Below are 15,594 nucleotides of genomic sequence, written 5' to 3'. Positions count from 1 at the left end.
TCTCCGGGAAAGGCGGAGAGATAGAAGGACAGCATAATCACTGTTAATTACTAGAGTTTCGAAACATGGCAGCTTTCAAGGGACCGAGTGGGCTGAAATGCCAAGCCTGTAGTTTAGGCTGCGTGCGCCTCTGGCCCAGACAGGGGATGCATAACTGGGCCACTTTGATGCATTATCTATATCTGTACCCATTCTCAAAAAAGAAAAAAAATTCTATATCTGTAGTTCTGTACCCAAACACCTCAAACTATATTCCCTAAACAAATCACCAACACCACCATCCCCCCTCCATGTCTTGAGAGATGGCGCATGCCGGGGTTCTCCTGGTACCCTGGAGACTTTTCTTTTTGACCAACCCAGTAGTGGAGACTTCGTGAGGCTCTTTTTTCTAGTACATGTAGAAAGAATCATCGGAATATATTTATTCCAATTATCATACATGTACAAAGAATTGAAAGTCACATGGTGGATCGATCGTTCGATTATCTGTACTGATAGAAGGTTGTGTGTACGCCTGTTATACTAGTACATCGAATATCCATGATAATAAGTTGTGACAAAATTAAGTCGGTTGCAGAGGTTGTAACATGGTGATCGTTTAAAGATGTACTATCTCCGTTCCATATTAAGTGACCAAATATTATATGTATCTAGACACTTTTTCAGTATAGATACATCCATATTTGGGCAAAAATTCGAGTCACTTAATATGAGACGGAGAAAATAGTATCTTGTTTTCACTAGCGTACAAACAAATACTATTTGCTTACCAGAGGGGCATCAGTTCTCTTCTCTTTTATTTTCTGCTAGGTTTGCTTTCGGGACATAAAAAAAAAGGAGTCTTAAGTGTTTGAAGCGAAAATGACCACTGTCAAGAAAACAAGCCGATCGGTGTTGGGAGTCAAGAAACTAGACGTGACAAAAAAAGAACACTCCTCTTAACACGCGATAGACCGAGGAAGCATCTTTCTATGCATGGATGGACCTTTCAATCGAACGCGTATATATCTTGATCTGTATATATAGACACGAACCTAATTCTTTCAGGACAACGTATGTGGCCTGTTTCTCCTACAACGACATCCCCGCACCGTATGCTACTTAATCTACAGCACACCAATTCTTTACTCCATACATATATTCGTTCATTCTCTGGCGTCTGATACCCGCTCTAGCTCTCTTCCCCCTCCTATCATCCTGTGCGTCAGTGATCATGTAGTAACAACGCATGATTCTAACCTATCATCCCCTTTCAGGATCAGCAGATCGGTCGCGGCCGATGGCTTTGCTTGGGCAGGAGAAGCCAACGGCGACTGCTGATCCGATCGCGTCTGGACATGGCACACCCTGCCTGCCGTCCTAAGTTACACACGTTACACATGTCACGTCTCCCGATCGCATCGCGGTTGTTACAGTCGCAAAAAAGAAGAAGAAAAAAAAGAAGGCAAAGTGGGCCAGAAACCGAGTTGTCACCTTTTTTTTTTCTCGACCGTGCCGTGCACCGCAGCCTGCGAGGGACACTTTCGTCTCGTCCCATTTCATTTCGCGTGATCTGCCTGCGCGCTTGGATGTTGAGCGGCCACCGTGTCAGCTAACGAGCGTTCACGCCGGGGAGCCAGAACCTGCGTGTGTTTTGCGACACCGCCGTGCGGAGCTCCTCTGAGATTTCTCCCCGGAGGTTACTCTAAAAAAAAAAAGATTTCTCCCTGGAGCTAACCCTGTTTCTCGACGCGTCGACACGCACGTGTTGTGTTCACCGGGACCATGTGGCCGCGAGTGTGGTTCATCACGCCACTTGTCCCCTGCTCGAAGCAGGCGCACCAGAGTCTCTCGTGCCATGTGGCTTGCCTTCAGGTGTCCCGAAACAGCAGCTCTCGCCTCCTGCGGGCTCGCTATCCGATCGAACGGCACCGACCGACCGCCCAAGATCGGGAGACGCGATAATTAAGCCGAGTATATATACGTCTACGTTTGGTGGGACGTCACTGTCAGTCAGCTGAGTTGGATCCCAACCGACACCCATTTCCTTCTAATTTTCAGGGGTCATATTTCGATCAATTAGGTAAGGCGCTACTTCGGTATGACAGCACTTTTCTTGCTCTGCACGAGCAAACTTAAGCTAGCGGGATATATTTCCGCGTTGCACCTGGGAGAGACAGTCAATTAGAACCTTATCCTCGGAGACACAATCATCGTCAACAGATCCAATCAAATATACAAAGTAAAAAAAAGTTTACTTCGAGAAGAGGAAACAAAAATTTCACCCAATGCGGCAGGCAATAACAGAGACTACCCTAGTTATTTACACTTCTTGCATCCCGTCGTATTCCAGTCTCCGGTCATGCTATTGACACACAACTTTGATTTTGATTTGTATCGTGGAAAATTATTAAGCATTCCGTCCCAAAGCAGAGACAACCTTCCAGAGTCCCCAAACCCCAAAACCGCCCTTGCACACCGGCAAACCGAAACCACGGGCTGTTTTCCAGCCGCTGCGAAAATACGATAATCTCAGAACAGGAGGGTCCATCCGCAAAAGATTCACCGCCCGACTGGCCCACACACAGTGGAGGAGTACTGTAACCGCACCAAACCCTCCCGGGGATATAAATAGGGCCCCTGCCCCGCCTGCTCTCTTTTTCTCTTCTCCGTTCTTTAATTTTCCCCTTTCATCGATTTTGCGTTTTAGCCCCTCCGGAAGACTCTAATTGCTGTCCGAGCCCTCGGCTCGATCCTTGCTCGAGCTGCTCCGATCGGGCTCGCCGCCTGTCGAGGATCCGGCGGGCTCGAATCCGGGCCCCGTTTCGTTTCCTCCCGGCAGAAATTTCGGGTTTCATGGTCTTGATTTGCCTTGTGGCCAACTGGTTAGGTGTTTCTCGTCGGTTCCGCCGAATCGTGGCTTTCAAGCTTGGGTTGCGGCCGGGTTTCTGCATTAGGAAACTTCGGATTGGGGATTTTCTGCCGGAGGAAGCCTTCCAACGGAGCTGCCTTTTGGGACGAGCTCTTCCAGTTTTGACGGTTCCAGGGTGCGCCAGGCTTTGAGCGTGAGCTTGGCAACCTCGTTTTCGTGTGGGTTTTAGTTAACTTTCGTGTAGTGGAGAGCAAAAGTTTTGGGTATTTTAAGGAGGTCAAGTCTGGTGGTGGTGGTGGCAGCAGCCCTGAGGCAGGAGATTTCTTCCTCTCGGTAGACGCCCATAGGAGGCGCCTTCGGAAGGGATTTCTTGCCATTACCCAAAGTTTGTATTTCCTCCTTGGTCAAGTTAATCCTTGCTCTGGTTTTCTTGCCATTGGGTGACAAGAATGGGTTGCTGATCAGGTTTTGTATTGTTAAATTTCAGGTTGTCGATTTTTCCCTCCCAGCAAGCCAACTGAAGGCTGCCTTCGGAAGAAATTCACCCAGTTCTCCAGGTTTGGGAGTAGTGTCCTCGCTATTTGATCAGCATTTGCATCCGAGGGATACAATCGTGAGACTGGGAACTTTGAGTTTGCACAGGGTGCTGTTCTTGCAATGGGTAATCAAAATGGGACCCTTGGGACCGATTGCTACCACAATCGGTACCCCAGGGCGCGTCCTGTTTCTGTATATTCAGATGGGTACGTTGAGGGGGGCGGCTACTTGGACTTGAAGAAGCCCTTACCAGAGGCGAACTCGCTTAAGCCCAGCGCTGCTGGTATTCTGAGGCAAGGATTGGATCCGACATCTATATCTGTGCTTGGGCGGAAGACGGCAGATCTAAGGCAGAATTATATCCTTGGTCGGAAGCTTGGGCAGGGTCAGTTTGGCACGACATACCTCTGCACTGAGATTAGTACAGGGTGTGAATATGCATGCAAGACCATCTTAAAGCGCAAGCTCATCACCAAGGTGGATGTTGAGGATGTGCGCCGTGAGATACAGATAATGCACCATTTGTCAGGACACAAGAATGTTGTTTCAATCAAGGATGTTTATGAGGACGGGCAGGCAGTGCACATAGTGATGGAGCTCTTGGCTGGTGGGGAGCTCTTTGATCGAATCAAGGGGAAAGGATATTACAGTGAACTGAAGGCTGCAGAGATTATAAAAATTGTTATTAGCATTGTGGCTATGTGCCATTCACTTGGGGTGATGCACCGCGATCTCAAGCCAGAAAATTTCCTCCTTTTGGATAAAGATGATGACCTGTCAATAAAGGCGATTGATTTTGGTCTATCCATTTTCTTCAAACCAGGTATGTTATCAAATGTTAATGCATTTGCAAGGAATTGTTTTTAAGCAAGAGAAATTGCCATGATGTTTTTATGCCTGTTTTACTGTATAATATCAGTTACGCTCAATTACACTTCTGCTACCACTTTAAGGAGCACTATACAAGCCACCACTTCAACACTCAGTCTAGCCTATCACAGCATGGCGTAAATATTGATGAATACATAGAATATCTTATTGATTTAGCAAAAAATACTAAATAAAAATATATTAGCTTATTGTTGTTGCTTATTAAGAGGATAGAGTAAATTGAAACAAAAACTCTACCCCCACGCCATCGTTGCTGTTTATCTACCAGTTTTTTTGTTTACTGAACGAAATCTTGTTTTTCTCCTTTATCTAATATATTTTGCCTACTTATAAATTTCAGGGCAGGTTTTCAGTGAGCTGGTTGGGAGCCCATACTATCTTGCTCCTGAGGTATTGAATAAACGTTATGGACCAGAATCTGATGTGTGGTCAGCTGGTGTGATACTCTATGTATTGCTGAGTGGGGTCCCACCATTTTGGTCAGGTAGCTTATCTAGTCTCTGGTATTAAATTTGTGTCTAATTTCTCCCTGGAATTACTGAAATGATCAATATTATTTCTAGCAGAGACACCTCAAGGAATATTTGATGCAGTTCTTAAGGGGCACATTGATTTTGAATCAGAACCTTGGCCTAAGATATCTGACAGTGCAAAGGATCTTATAAGAAAGATGCTCTGCCATTGTCCTTCAGAGCGCTTGAAAGCCCATGAAGTGCTGCGTAAGTATATCCGATCTATTTCTTCACTGTTGTGTTCATTGCATGTCTCTATGCTGGAAACTAATTAATATTTTCGTCATGAAGTAGTTTCCAGCATCATTTTAGTTCCTTGAATTATTTTAGTACTCATGTTTGTATTTGCTTACCATTGTATGTTAATGCCAGGGCATCCCTGGATCTGTAAAAATGGTGTGACCACTGGTCAGGCCTTGGATCCCAGCATTATCTCTCAGCTTAATGAGTTCTCTGCAATGAAAAATCTAAAGAAGTTGGCTCTGAGGGTGAGTGGCTCAGTGCTTTATCTACTTGAATTGTTTCATACTGCTGCTATATTTCTTGTCAGCTTATCACCATGATCAAGCATCTTGCCAGTTGACCTCTGTGGATCTTTACGCTAGTGTAATAGTTTTAATTTTGGTGGTTTCATGATCATGGGTAATGGCTTTTATCTTTTTATTCTTTTCAAAAAGATAATAGCTTTGTCTTATTTGGACTTATCCTATAATATGACACATATTCCTAAGAAGTGATAAATCATCAACTAACGTTACAGTTCACATGATCATGAAACATGAATATAGTCTGCTGCTGCCACGCGAACAAGTTCATTTGAGCTGCTGCTGTAGGCTGATTCTTGCAACCAAAAAAAACCTAGCCTTTTGTTTTTGCTATAGTTTATGGTGTATGCAGTGAAATGCTGGAATTCAATTTGTTTCCTTATGTCCCACAGCTATTACTTATCTCAACAGTAGGGCGTTATTTCTTCTTACACATCACAAGTTCATGTGCTTCCAGGTGATAGCTGAACGTCTTTCGGAAGAGGAGATTGCTGGATTGAGAGAAATGTTCAAGGCAGTGGACATAAACAATAGAGGTGTAATCACTTTTGGTGAGCTTAGAAAAGGTTTAACAAGATATAGCAATGAATTGGAAGATGCCAAGATTAGTGATATAATGGAAATGGTAAGTAGGTACTTTTCAAGCTTATGAAGGCGCATGTATTTGAATGGAATTTGTAAATGTTTGTGTACTTCACACTGACTAGCAGTCACATGTTATCTTCAATCCTTGCGAGGTGCTGAGTTAGTATCTTCAATTGGGATGGAAAAGGCATAAGCAATACATATATGCTGTTGCTGTTATAATGTATAACATGCTAGATGCATTTGAATTACCTAAGTTATACGTAGACAACATTGCAGTAATGATTTATAACATACATTCTTGATTTGTTGGTAGGATAATATCTGCATTGCTGTTATGATTTGTCTAATCTCTGAACCTTTTTCAGGCTGATAGAGACGATAATGTAACCATCAATTATGAAGAATTTATTGCTGCAACCATGCCTCGTAACAAGATAGAATGTGAAGAACACTTGATGGCAGCTTTTACATATTTTGACAAAGATGGTAGTGGTTATATCACAATTGACAAGCTTCAACGAGCTTTTGGAGACCATAACATGGAGGTCACTTTCCTTGAAGAGATTATTTTAGAGGTCGACCAAAACAATGTAAGTTGATCATCCCACTCTAAACCAATACCTCTGTTAATGATTAGTAGCATTTAACTGTAATTCTGACTCCTGAAGGACCTCAATGTTCCACTTTGTAACAGCAGATATGGCAGGCTTATTCAATCATTTTGGATTTCTTGTGTTTCTAGGATTGCATCTTTGACATAGATAAAAAGATCGAGAGGGGTCCTGAACCAGACCGGGAACGTAAGCAGAATTTGACCCACTCTTGTACGACTCACCTTTGTGCCCTGGGCGAGTCGTAGAGGGTGTTGATCCAAAGTGGTGTTTCACTTGTAAAACCAGAGTCACAAATATAATATCCAGTGTCATTTCTTGACATCAAAGAATATCTAGGTGGTGATGGTGACAGCATGACTGTCAGCCAATTAGTTTGACTGACACATTGATCTCGAATTAACATACAGATTCTGATATCTGAATAATATATTGCAATAAGAGCTATCTTGCCTTGACAGATCATTAGTACGAAAAAAAAAAATCAACTCATATGAGTGATCTTACCTGGGTAATATTGTGACAAAATCTAGTGATATTTTTATCTTCACCTATAGTGCCGCTGATTCGCTTTTAAACCGATTTGAATCTAATGCATGGACGTTCTCTTCATTTTTCAGGACGGTCAAATTGATTATGCCGAATTTGTAGCCATGATGCAAGGCAACAACAGTACTGGAGATGGGTGTCAAAAACTGGAAACCAATTCGAATGTAACCTTAAGAGACGCACCCCAACTAGATGGACCTAAAGTACATTGATGTGCAGATTTCGTTCTCTTCCCGCGTTCATCATCTCTTCACGCTCAGAATTGGACTGTGACATTTACAAGAAGAGAACGAGTCGATTCCTTTAGCCGGTGTTATCTAAAATAAGCTGGACTGGTTAGTACTAGTAATTGTGAGAGACAATATCGTGGGCTATGTATAGTAGTGGTGTATTGGTTCGTTCATGCATTCGTTCATTGTGTCAGTTGTATCCAGTGAAGTTTGGTTCCCATAACCTTGTACCCTGAAACCTGTTGCTGCTATATTGGTAGCGTTGTTTGGGGCAGAAACTATGGCTGCCCTGTGTAAACCGGAGCATCATCAAATGCATAAATAAAGAAACAGGCCAGTTCATGCTTTTGGTGAGACCAGTTTGCTCAGTAGATCACTTGCTTGTTGCTGTATGACAGATTGACAGTATGTACCGAGTATGGCTATTCTAGACGTATGTATGTATGTACAGATCTGACGAAACCTAAAGGAAGCTCCTGGTGGTCCTGCGGTCAGGTCAGGTGCCCTCCGACACCCGGGACTCGCAAGCTGCAGCTATCTCCTACACAAGACGATGCCACCACTGTGAGTAAGAATCTGAATACCTGATGGGCGTTGATGGCAATAACCAGTAAGCAGTGAAGATCATGTTGGAACGGAACACTTGCCTTGACGTCTCCGTCTTTGGACAGGATACACCTGGACGTCAACGCCCGGCCTTGGCCCAGCACCCACCCGACCTCGCACACCACCTCGCCGGCTTCCTCGTCCACCTTGAACGAGCTCCACAGCTGCTTCGGCAGCAGCGTCAGCACGCCGAGGCCGGCCTCGTCCCTCGCCGTTCTCCGCGGCTCGTCCGGCTCCAAACCAGCAAACTTCCCCTGCCAGCATCACAAAAACGGAGAGAATTAACCTCTCTACACTGTCAAGTGTCAACCACGAACAGAACTGAAGTGAACATCCATCAGAAGTTCAGAACTGAACCGAGAGCAAAAGCCGTTCTGCTCTGACGTACCGTTCCGGAGAACTTCGCGGCGGAGGCCTGGGAGCTCTCCCACGACCCGACCACCTCCGACTTGGCGAGCCTCTCCCCGGCAGCGAACGCGGCCTCCCGGAGCGCGCAGCCGCCGAGCTGATCCCCGTTACGGAACGGGCCGTACCACTGCTCGGAGAACACCTTGACCCCGCGCAGCACGGCGCCAGGCGCTTTACTCGCCAGCGCCACCGTCTGCACGATCCTGGCCCTCCTCACCACTTCATCATCCCCAATCTCCGGGTGCACCACGCAGTGCTCGATCTCCAGCACGGTGGCTGGGCCCTTGGGCCAGGCCGCCACGTAGGAGGAAGAAGAAGAACCCCCGTAGGCGAAGGCGGAGGCGGAGGAGGCGTGGCGCTGGTGGGAGGTGTAGACGGTGGCGGCGTCGGCCTCGCAGCCGACGGTGGGGAGCAGGCGGACGAGGCGGTAGTGCAGCGCGCACGGGGTAGCCGGGTCGGCTAGCGTCGGGCACTGGGTTTGCCAGTCGAACACCTCGACTCCCCACTCGCGGAAGGCCTCCGGGACGACGTTGGCCGGGAGCTCTAATGGGTCGCCGGACACGGTGAAGTCGGCCCCGTAGCCGTCCCACTCCCCCGACACCCGCGCCGCGAACTCCGCCCACTTGCTGCCGCTCGTGTTAGCGCCACTATCTGCGTAGCGCACATCAAATTGAGTTGAGTCGGAAGAAGAAATTCGAAAGATTTTTGCACTGTCTGCGTTGGAGCGTGTGCCCACTAGCTGCCCATGCGAGTAACATTATCACGACGACGACGACGAAGGATCTGCAAGTTAAAAGCTTTGACCTGACTGCGTGGACCCGTCGTCCGTGGCAACGGTGGTGGTGGTGGGGGAGACGGCTCTTGGCGGCGATCTCGCTCCTGCTGGTGGCGTCGCCGTCGTCCGGAGCAGCCGGAGCAGAGTCGACGGCGGCACCGGCGTTGCGAGGAGGCAGGCGCGGTGGTTGGGGATCGTCGGGTGGGGCGCCGGGAACAGTAGCAGCTGCGTTCGCGCGGCGAGAGGATGCATTGCTCTGTTTTTACTCTGGGTTCCGGATTTCTGTGCTCTCTCGTGCAACGTACGAGGACGATTAATTGGAGAACGTACGTTCCTTTCTCGTTTTTTGGCGGTAGAGATAGGAGATGTGTGGGCGTGGTTCGGATCAAATCAGTTCGTGGCCACCGCGGTCCCGGGCTTTTTTCCTGATGTGTTGCGTCCAGAGATCCTATGGACTGTTTGTTTTTTCTGGGCGGAGGCTCGGCGGCCCAACGGCCCACATACGCATGCGGAACGGATCCGGTGGATCGGGGGATCCGCGACAGTATCTAGAAGAGTACGACTAATCCTCGTCCGGGCGGCTGGCTGGTCCTCCGCGTGACCGAGTAGGACTCCTGGCTGCATGTACGCACTGGTACCAGTAACCCAACAAACTCCTCTATTCTCAACCTCCAATTAATAAACAGAAGAACCGATCGCCTCCGGATCGATTGTCTTCCTTCCCTTTGCTGCGCCTCCAATTTGTTACCCCTAGACTCTCCCTCAGAGGCCAAGAACCAATGGGGGACTTGACTACCCCTCTCGCCAGCAGCGGCGTTCTGGTAGAAGACTCGGCGGCAACGGAAGACAAGTATGGAGGCGGCTTCTTTCAACGTGGTAAGGAGAGCCAGATCGGTTTTAATTTCCCGTTGGTTTTCGATTGTTCACGCGTGGTCACATGTACTACGTACGCCGTGTTGTTAGTAGTAGTACTAACGCTTTTAGATGTTCTTATCCTTTGCAGCACGCGAGAGGGTTCGTGACCTCGCGTCAATGGATGGCGCCGTCCTCCTTGCGTTTGTCGCGTCCATCGGCAACATGCTACAGGGCTGGGACAATGCGAGCATTGCAGGTGATCCGACAATTTCTTCTTTGATCGATGTTCCTTTTGTTTGCACGTTTCTGTTTAGATCATCCCTCGCTATAAGTCTATAGATATTTTATTCTCACTTGATTGCAGTCGTACCGAGATGTACTATAGTATATACTAATTACAATGTGGAGAAAAACCCAGCACAAGCTGTTTAACTTGTTAGCTATAGTTTTGTGCGTCTTTTACGTGTTAATTTCTCGCTCCCTTCGAAAATAAGTGACTTGGATTTGTACTGTATAAATCCAAATTACTTGTTTTCGGAGGAAGGTAGTATATGACATTTTACATTAGATCGAGATAGTTTTACGTTGCCATGCATTAATTACCAAGTTGAATGTATACGTATATGGCCATATGAACGCTAGATTCGAGTAGTAATTAACAAAAGCTCTGGATCTTTTGCATGCGTGGGTACCAGATATCTAGCAAAAGGTACTCCTAGCACCTACAAATTTTTTGGATCAGTAGTACTAGTAGCTTGTCCATGCACTTAGTCAAACTAAAGAAAGAAAGAAAATTTAGTCCATGCATTTAATCTTTGCAGTTAACTAAATCCGGCATGTATTGTGGCAAGTTAACAGTAGAGGATTTGGGCCGCGGGCGAGGATTGAGCGGTTGTGCTTCCGCGCTTCTCTCAATTTGCAATGTAGTCTATGCCTCTACGGAGCCGGGCCTTAGTATAAAATATATAAAATATATGTAGGTATTAGAAACCATGCAGTTAATATTTAACACGCATCAGCGACATACATTCCAGTTAATATGCAAGAACCATTTTGTAGCTCATACTGTGCACATATTCTAGAACTTTTTAGTTACTTTTGTATAATATAGACGTCAAATATATATCACAATTTTTTTAAAGGAAAGCGACAGGGAAGGGGCCCATATGTACATTCTAAACCCTATTGATATATTTGGTACACAATGCACTTTAGAACTGTATCATACACTCCAAAGTTTTTTTTTATCGCAAAGTAGTTGGTCAAAGTGTTTTTTTCTAACTGGTTATGAAATATTGCATGATTTCATCAGGTGCCATGTTTTACATAAAGGAGGAGTTTAACCTAAACAGCACGCCGATGATTGAGGGTTGTATTATGGCCATGGCACTTTTTGGGGCGACAATAATCACAACACTTTCTGGATTGTTAGCTGACAAATTTGGGAGGTGGATGATGCTACTTACCTCGGGGATATTGTCTTTTGTCAGTGCAGTACTGGTCATATTCTGGTCTTATCATGTGTACATGTTGCTCTTCGCGAGGCTCATCCAGGGATTTAGTATTGGTTTGGCTGTCATAATAGTGCCATTATATATCTGTGAGACCGCTCCTTCAGACATAAGAGGAAAATTGAACACATTTCCTCAGCTAAGTGGTTCAGGTGGCATGTTTTTATCTTACTGCATGGTGTTTTGGATGTCTATGATGCCAAATGTCAATTGGAGAATCATGCTTGGAATACAATTGATTCCCTCGCTTGTATACTCTATTCTAATTATCTTCTATGTACCTGAGACTCCAAGTTGGCTTGTCAGCCAAGGAAGGGTGGAAGAGGCGAAAAAAGTTCTGCAAAGATTACGAAGAAGGGAAGACGTCTCAAGTATGTACATCAAATGCTTGAAGTTCATATCATTGTTTTTTTTATATTATAAAATATAATTTAAAGTTTGATTTATATTTGTATGGAATACTAACATATCTTGTATAGGTGAAATGGCCAATCTTTTGGAAGGCACCAGAGTTGGTCACAATCCATCTATGGAGGAGTACCTAATTAGTACCGATGAAAAAGTTATATTTGATACTATCCTTTCGAACAAAGAAACGAAAGAAATCATACAATTGTATGGGCTTCCAGAAGATTTGCCATGTGTTGCATATCCAGTGAAGGGACATGATCAAGAAATCACGGTCACAAATTCTGTCAGTCGAGGGGCAACATATTTTGATCCCATTGTCAGCATTGTTGGGAGTTTGCATGGGAGCTTACTTGAGGTAATATAATTCATATTTATTAGTTGTTTAATAATTTCTTTAGTTAACATCGCGGTTTAAATTTTACTATTTTTGAACTTTTATCCACAAGTAGATACATCTTTGCAATATGGATATTTATTTACATGTATCTTTTTTCTTGAAAGTTTGTAATATTTTTTCCTTAATTTGTTTTATTATTTCTTTTAAGTTAACTAATTTTTTATATGTAAACTAGGAAGCACATGACATATTCAATGAAATGGAACAACAAGATCCAATTGAAAGGGACGAGGAGAATCAGCAAGAATCTGATCATGAACTAGAACATATTATAGATGATGCGGATGATAGTGTACATGAGCCTCTTGTTCGTCAAAAATCCTTGGCAAGAAGTGAATTGCTTCCATCACACAAAAGCGGGTACATTGGTGGAGGATGGCAATTGGCTTGGAAATTGCCCGAAGGTTACTCTTCAGATGAGCAATCAGAAGCCAGCATGGACCGAGTATATCTATATGAAGGAGGTTTACCAACTTTACATAAGGTCTCTGAATTCGATGTTCCACTAGATGGGAAATTTGTTCAGGCAACGGCTTTGGTGAACAAGTCTGTTTTCCATAAAGACAGATTTGGTGATCACAAAATTAACCTTCATCCACGTGAGAAATTTATTAAAAGTACAAAATGGAAGGATCTATTAGAACCTGGAGTAAGACGTGCGTTGATTGTGGGTGTTGGAATACAAGTACTTCAGCAGGTAAAATCTTGGAGATGAGAAATGTTAATTATAAACTTAACTTTAAATATTTGTTATTATTTGTTTAGATATCAAATAAGATTATTGATGTAGCTATGTGTCTAAATAGTATGCTGTATGGCTCCTATTTTTGGTGATCCTTCTTATATAAGTAATGTTAGATAAATATCCAAGGAAAACATATCTTCATTTATTTTGTTTAACATATGCGGCATAAAAAATGTCTTTTTTTTTGTTTATATGCAGTTTGCTGGCATCAATGGCATTCTTTACTATACTCCTCAGATACTTGATCAGGCCGGAGTTGGGGTTCTTCTATCAAAGATTGGCATTAGTTCTTCTTCGGTTTCTATTCTTATGAGCGCCCTTACAACTTTATTAATGATCCCCTTTATTTGCATTGCTATGTGGCTTATGGACCGTACTGGTAGAAGGTAAACTCTATTTTCTTCATGTTCATATGTTTACCATCAAGTCATTTGTTTTTAGATATATATTTTTTAGTTGTTATTGTTATCAAAATAAAATAGTTGACTAATTTTGTTTCATCATGTTATGCAGACAGCTACTTATTTGCACAATACCGATCTTGTTATTGTCGCTCGTTGTCTTGGTTACCGTCAACATTGTGAATCTGAGCACTGAATTACATGCTTTGCTCTCAACCACGAGCGTTGGTATCTACTTCTGCATCTTTGTCATGGGGTTTGGTCCAATACCAAATATTTTCTGTTCAGAGATTTTTCCCAACAAAGTTCGTGCTACATGCTTAGCACTATGCAGCTTAACATTTTGGATATGTGACATCATTGTGACGTACACTCTTCCTATATTGTTGAAATCCATCGGCCTTGCAGGTGTCTTCGGGGTTTACGCCGTTGTGTGCGTATTAGCTGTTGTGTTTGTTTGTCTAAAAGTTCCAGAAACAAAAGGTATCCCTATTGAGGTGATGGCAGAATTTTATGCGCTTGGAGCATCAGGTAGTCCAACTCTGCCGGAAGAAGATTCGAAAGAAAACAAGGAGGTTATTACTCTTCGACGACCATGTCACTAGTTTAGTTAGAAACATTCTTCATGTATTTTGCTTGTGTGCTATTATACTGATATTATTTTAATTACCGGTGAAATGATCTAATGATACGGTATTCATGTCATCGGAAAGGATTTTCCCGGTAAAGCCAGCCATTTCAACACCTCTCTTTCTCGGTACAAAATTTTGTATTTATTTTCGACCGACCGAACAAACACGACAACAATCAATAGTTAGCCGTGGACGAGGTAGATGAGGATGCCGCATCGCACCTGCCGCACCGGTCGATGTCGGCCGGCGTGTCGTCATCGACGACGACGAGGACGCGGCGGCAGGAAGGGCAGGATGGCTGCTTCCGGAGCCAGGCGTCGACGCAAGCGGCGTGGAAGCCATGGCCGCACTGCGGCAGCACGCGGATCTCCTCTCGCGCCGCGAACTCCGAGAGGCAGATGGCGCACTCCGCCAGGATCTTCACCTCCTCTCCCGCTGCCGTCAAGCCGGGACCCCGTCCGCGCGCCGCGACGGCCGCGGCCACGGCGTCCTCGTACGCCAGCTTCGGCAGCGCCCTGAGCGCCTCCTTCTCGAGCCCCTTGACCGCCGCGTCGGCCCGGCTGGAGCTGGAGGACAGGGCGTTGTTGTGGGCGCGGCGCGCGCAGGTGCAGCGGGCGACGGCGGCGAGGCCGAGGAAGCAGACGAGAGCGCAGAGGAGCGCGGCGAGGACGAAGACGACGTCGGAGTCGGCAGCGAGAGTGCTGTCTGGTGGGTCTGCGCCCGCGGTGGGGAACTGGCCCGAGTTGGTCTGCAGCAGGCGCCGCGCCGACGACGCCATTGATGAATTGCCCTCCTAGTTTGCCGGAGGTCTTTCCCCGGTGGGGGATGCGAAGCCGTAAGGCACCGGGGAATGAAATGAGAACTGATGAGTGCTGAGACTGAGAGAGACCGACGGCTTCTTACACTGGACTGGAGTACTGGACTACTAGAGGCTTCCAAAGTCTGCAAGCCTCGACAGATCCTCCTCAGGTCGACTCGTCCTCGTAGCCACGTAGGCCAAGCAACGTCATAGCAGCATGGCCCAAACGTGAACCTAGCTTGAGCCGTGCCGCTTTTGATCGAGATGCGGTGATGAACGCGCAGAGAGAGTCTGGTGGCTTAGCTGCAAAGCAATCGAACTCGAAGCACCACCAATTATCGACCCATTCGAAGTGTTCGATCGCTAGCTCTAGCTGCAGAGGATAGATAGTACGCGAATCTAGCTGTAGTACTTACAAGTAGCTCCAGGGCGCACCGGCCTGCCTGATACGCTCAGATCTGCGACATCACCTTGCCTGCTGTCTTCATACGAGTGCTGTCTTCACTCGTATCCACGTACATTTGGAAAATTGTTGGATGAATCTCAGGCACGGACGGACGACATCACCTTGCCTGCTGTCTACAAGCAAAGGAATTCGGAGATGGGCTTGGCTTGGACACCACTTTTTTGGCTAAAAAGAGTGTATATGTATGGTTGCTTTTCGAAATCCCCGTAGATTAAGCACACGAGGAAACTTTGAGCAGAGGAGACAAGCCTCATGTTTGGAATTATCCGTATGT

The 15,594-nt window shown here is 45.6% G+C and overlaps 4 protein-coding genes across 8 annotated transcripts; 2 read left to right on the top strand and 2 right to left on the bottom strand.

Moving 5' to 3' along the window:
* Positions 1–2,635: 2,635 nt before the first annotated feature.
* LOC100832077 (calcium-dependent protein kinase 7) lies at positions 2,636–7,662 on the top strand. 3 transcript variants are annotated; one of them, XM_010230961.2, is made up of 9 exons: positions 2,636–3,236; positions 3,339–3,408; positions 3,494–4,211; positions 4,620–4,763; positions 4,843–4,998; positions 5,164–5,279; positions 5,794–5,961; positions 6,290–6,514; positions 7,156–7,662. In XM_010230961.2, exons 3-9 carry the CDS (start codon positions 3,509–3,511, stop codon positions 7,294–7,296), a joined length of 1,653 nt encoding a protein of 550 aa, XP_010229263.1. In that variant the 5' UTR covers positions 2,636–3,236; positions 3,339–3,408; positions 3,494–3,508; the 3' UTR covers positions 7,297–7,662. The 3 variants fall into 3 exon arrangements, with proteins under 3 accessions (XP_010229263.1, XP_003558912.1, XP_024312443.1); XM_003558864.4 differs by having other exon boundaries at positions 3,339–4,211; positions 4,846–4,998; XM_024456675.1 differs by having other exon boundaries at positions 3,339–4,211.
* Positions 7,657–9,454, bottom strand: LOC100833038. The gene is made up of 4 exons (XM_010230963.3): positions 9,133–9,454; positions 8,309–8,979; positions 7,962–8,174; positions 7,657–7,855 (listed from the first exon to the last, which is right to left on the bottom strand). Exons 1-4 carry the CDS (start codon positions 9,353–9,355, stop codon positions 7,811–7,813), a joined length of 1,152 nt encoding a protein of 383 aa, XP_010229265.1. The 5' UTR covers positions 9,356–9,454; the 3' UTR covers positions 7,657–7,810.
* A 255-nt stretch (positions 9,455–9,709) lies between these two features.
* Positions 9,710–14,159, top strand: LOC100832733 (monosaccharide-sensing protein 2). Of its 2 annotated transcripts, XM_024455055.1 has the most exons (8): positions 9,710–9,979; positions 10,107–10,214; positions 11,271–11,840; positions 11,949–12,235; positions 12,453–12,974; positions 13,221–13,408; positions 13,536–13,728; positions 13,832–14,011. In XM_024455055.1, the coding sequence occupies exons 1-8, from the start codon at positions 9,883–9,885 to the stop codon at positions 13,865–13,867; spliced, it is 2,001 nt and encodes a 666-aa protein (XP_024310823.1). In that variant the 5' UTR covers positions 9,710–9,882; the 3' UTR covers positions 13,868–14,011. The 2 variants fall into 2 exon arrangements, with proteins under 2 accessions (XP_024310823.1, XP_003562146.2); XM_003562098.4 differs by having other exon boundaries at positions 13,536–14,159.
* Positions 14,124–15,442, bottom strand: LOC100832415 (probable E3 ubiquitin-protein ligase ATL45). 2 transcript variants are annotated; one of them, XM_024455074.1, is made up of 3 exons: positions 15,271–15,442; positions 14,959–15,157; positions 14,124–14,864 (listed from the first exon to the last, which is right to left on the bottom strand). In XM_024455074.1, the coding sequence occupies exon 3, from the start codon at positions 14,831–14,833 to the stop codon at positions 14,231–14,233; it is 603 nt and encodes a 200-aa protein (XP_024310842.1). In that variant the 5' UTR covers positions 14,834–14,864; positions 14,959–15,157; positions 15,271–15,442; the 3' UTR covers positions 14,124–14,230. The 2 variants fall into 2 exon arrangements, with proteins under 2 accessions (XP_024310842.1, XP_024310841.1); XM_024455073.1 differs by having other exon boundaries at positions 14,959–15,442.
* Between the last annotated feature and the right edge of the window lie 152 nt (positions 15,443–15,594).

This window comes from Brachypodium distachyon, chromosome 1 (assembly GCF_000005505.3).
Source record: "Brachypodium distachyon strain Bd21 chromosome 1, Brachypodium_distachyon_v3.0, whole genome shotgun sequence".
NCBI classification, from domain to species: Eukaryota; Viridiplantae; Streptophyta; class Magnoliopsida; order Poales; family Poaceae; genus Brachypodium; species Brachypodium distachyon.
This window is presented reverse-complemented; position numbering and strand designations above follow the sequence as displayed.

Coding starts and splice junctions, on each gene's coding strand:
- LOC100832077 (XM_010230961.2), top strand. CDS start 3,509: ATGGGTAATCAAAATGGGACCCTTGGGACCGATTGCTACCACAATCGG. Junction 4,764..4,842: donor GGTCCCACCATTTTGGTCAG/GTAGCTTATCTA, acceptor TATTATTTCTAG/CAGAGACACCTCAAGGAATA. Junction 6,515..7,155: donor TAGAGGTCGACCAAAACAAT/GTAAGTTGATCA, acceptor TTCATTTTTCAG/GACGGTCAAATTGATTATGC.
- LOC100833038 (XM_010230963.3), bottom strand. CDS start 9,355: ATGCATCCTCTCGCCGCGCGAACGCAGCTGCTACTGTTCCCGGCGCCC. Junction 8,175..8,308: donor CCGCGAAGTTCTCCGGAACG/GTACGTCAGAGC, acceptor TGATGCTGGCAG/GGGAAGTTTGCTGGTTTGGA. Junction 7,856..7,961: donor CCAAAGACGGAGACGTCAAG/GCAAGTGTTCCG, acceptor CGTCTTGTGTAG/GAGATAGCTGCAGCTTGCGA.
- LOC100832415 (XM_024455073.1), bottom strand. CDS start 14,833: ATGGCGTCGTCGGCGCGGCGCCTGCTGCAGACCAACTCGGGCCAGTTC.
- LOC100832733 (XM_003562098.4), top strand. CDS start 9,883: ATGGGGGACTTGACTACCCCTCTCGCCAGCAGCGGCGTTCTGGTAGAA. Junction 10,215..11,270: donor GGACAATGCGAGCATTGCAG/GTGATCCGACAA, acceptor TGATTTCATCAG/GTGCCATGTTTTACATAAAG. Junction 11,841..11,948: donor AAGAAGGGAAGACGTCTCAA/GTATGTACATCA, acceptor TATCTTGTATAG/GTGAAATGGCCAATCTTTTG.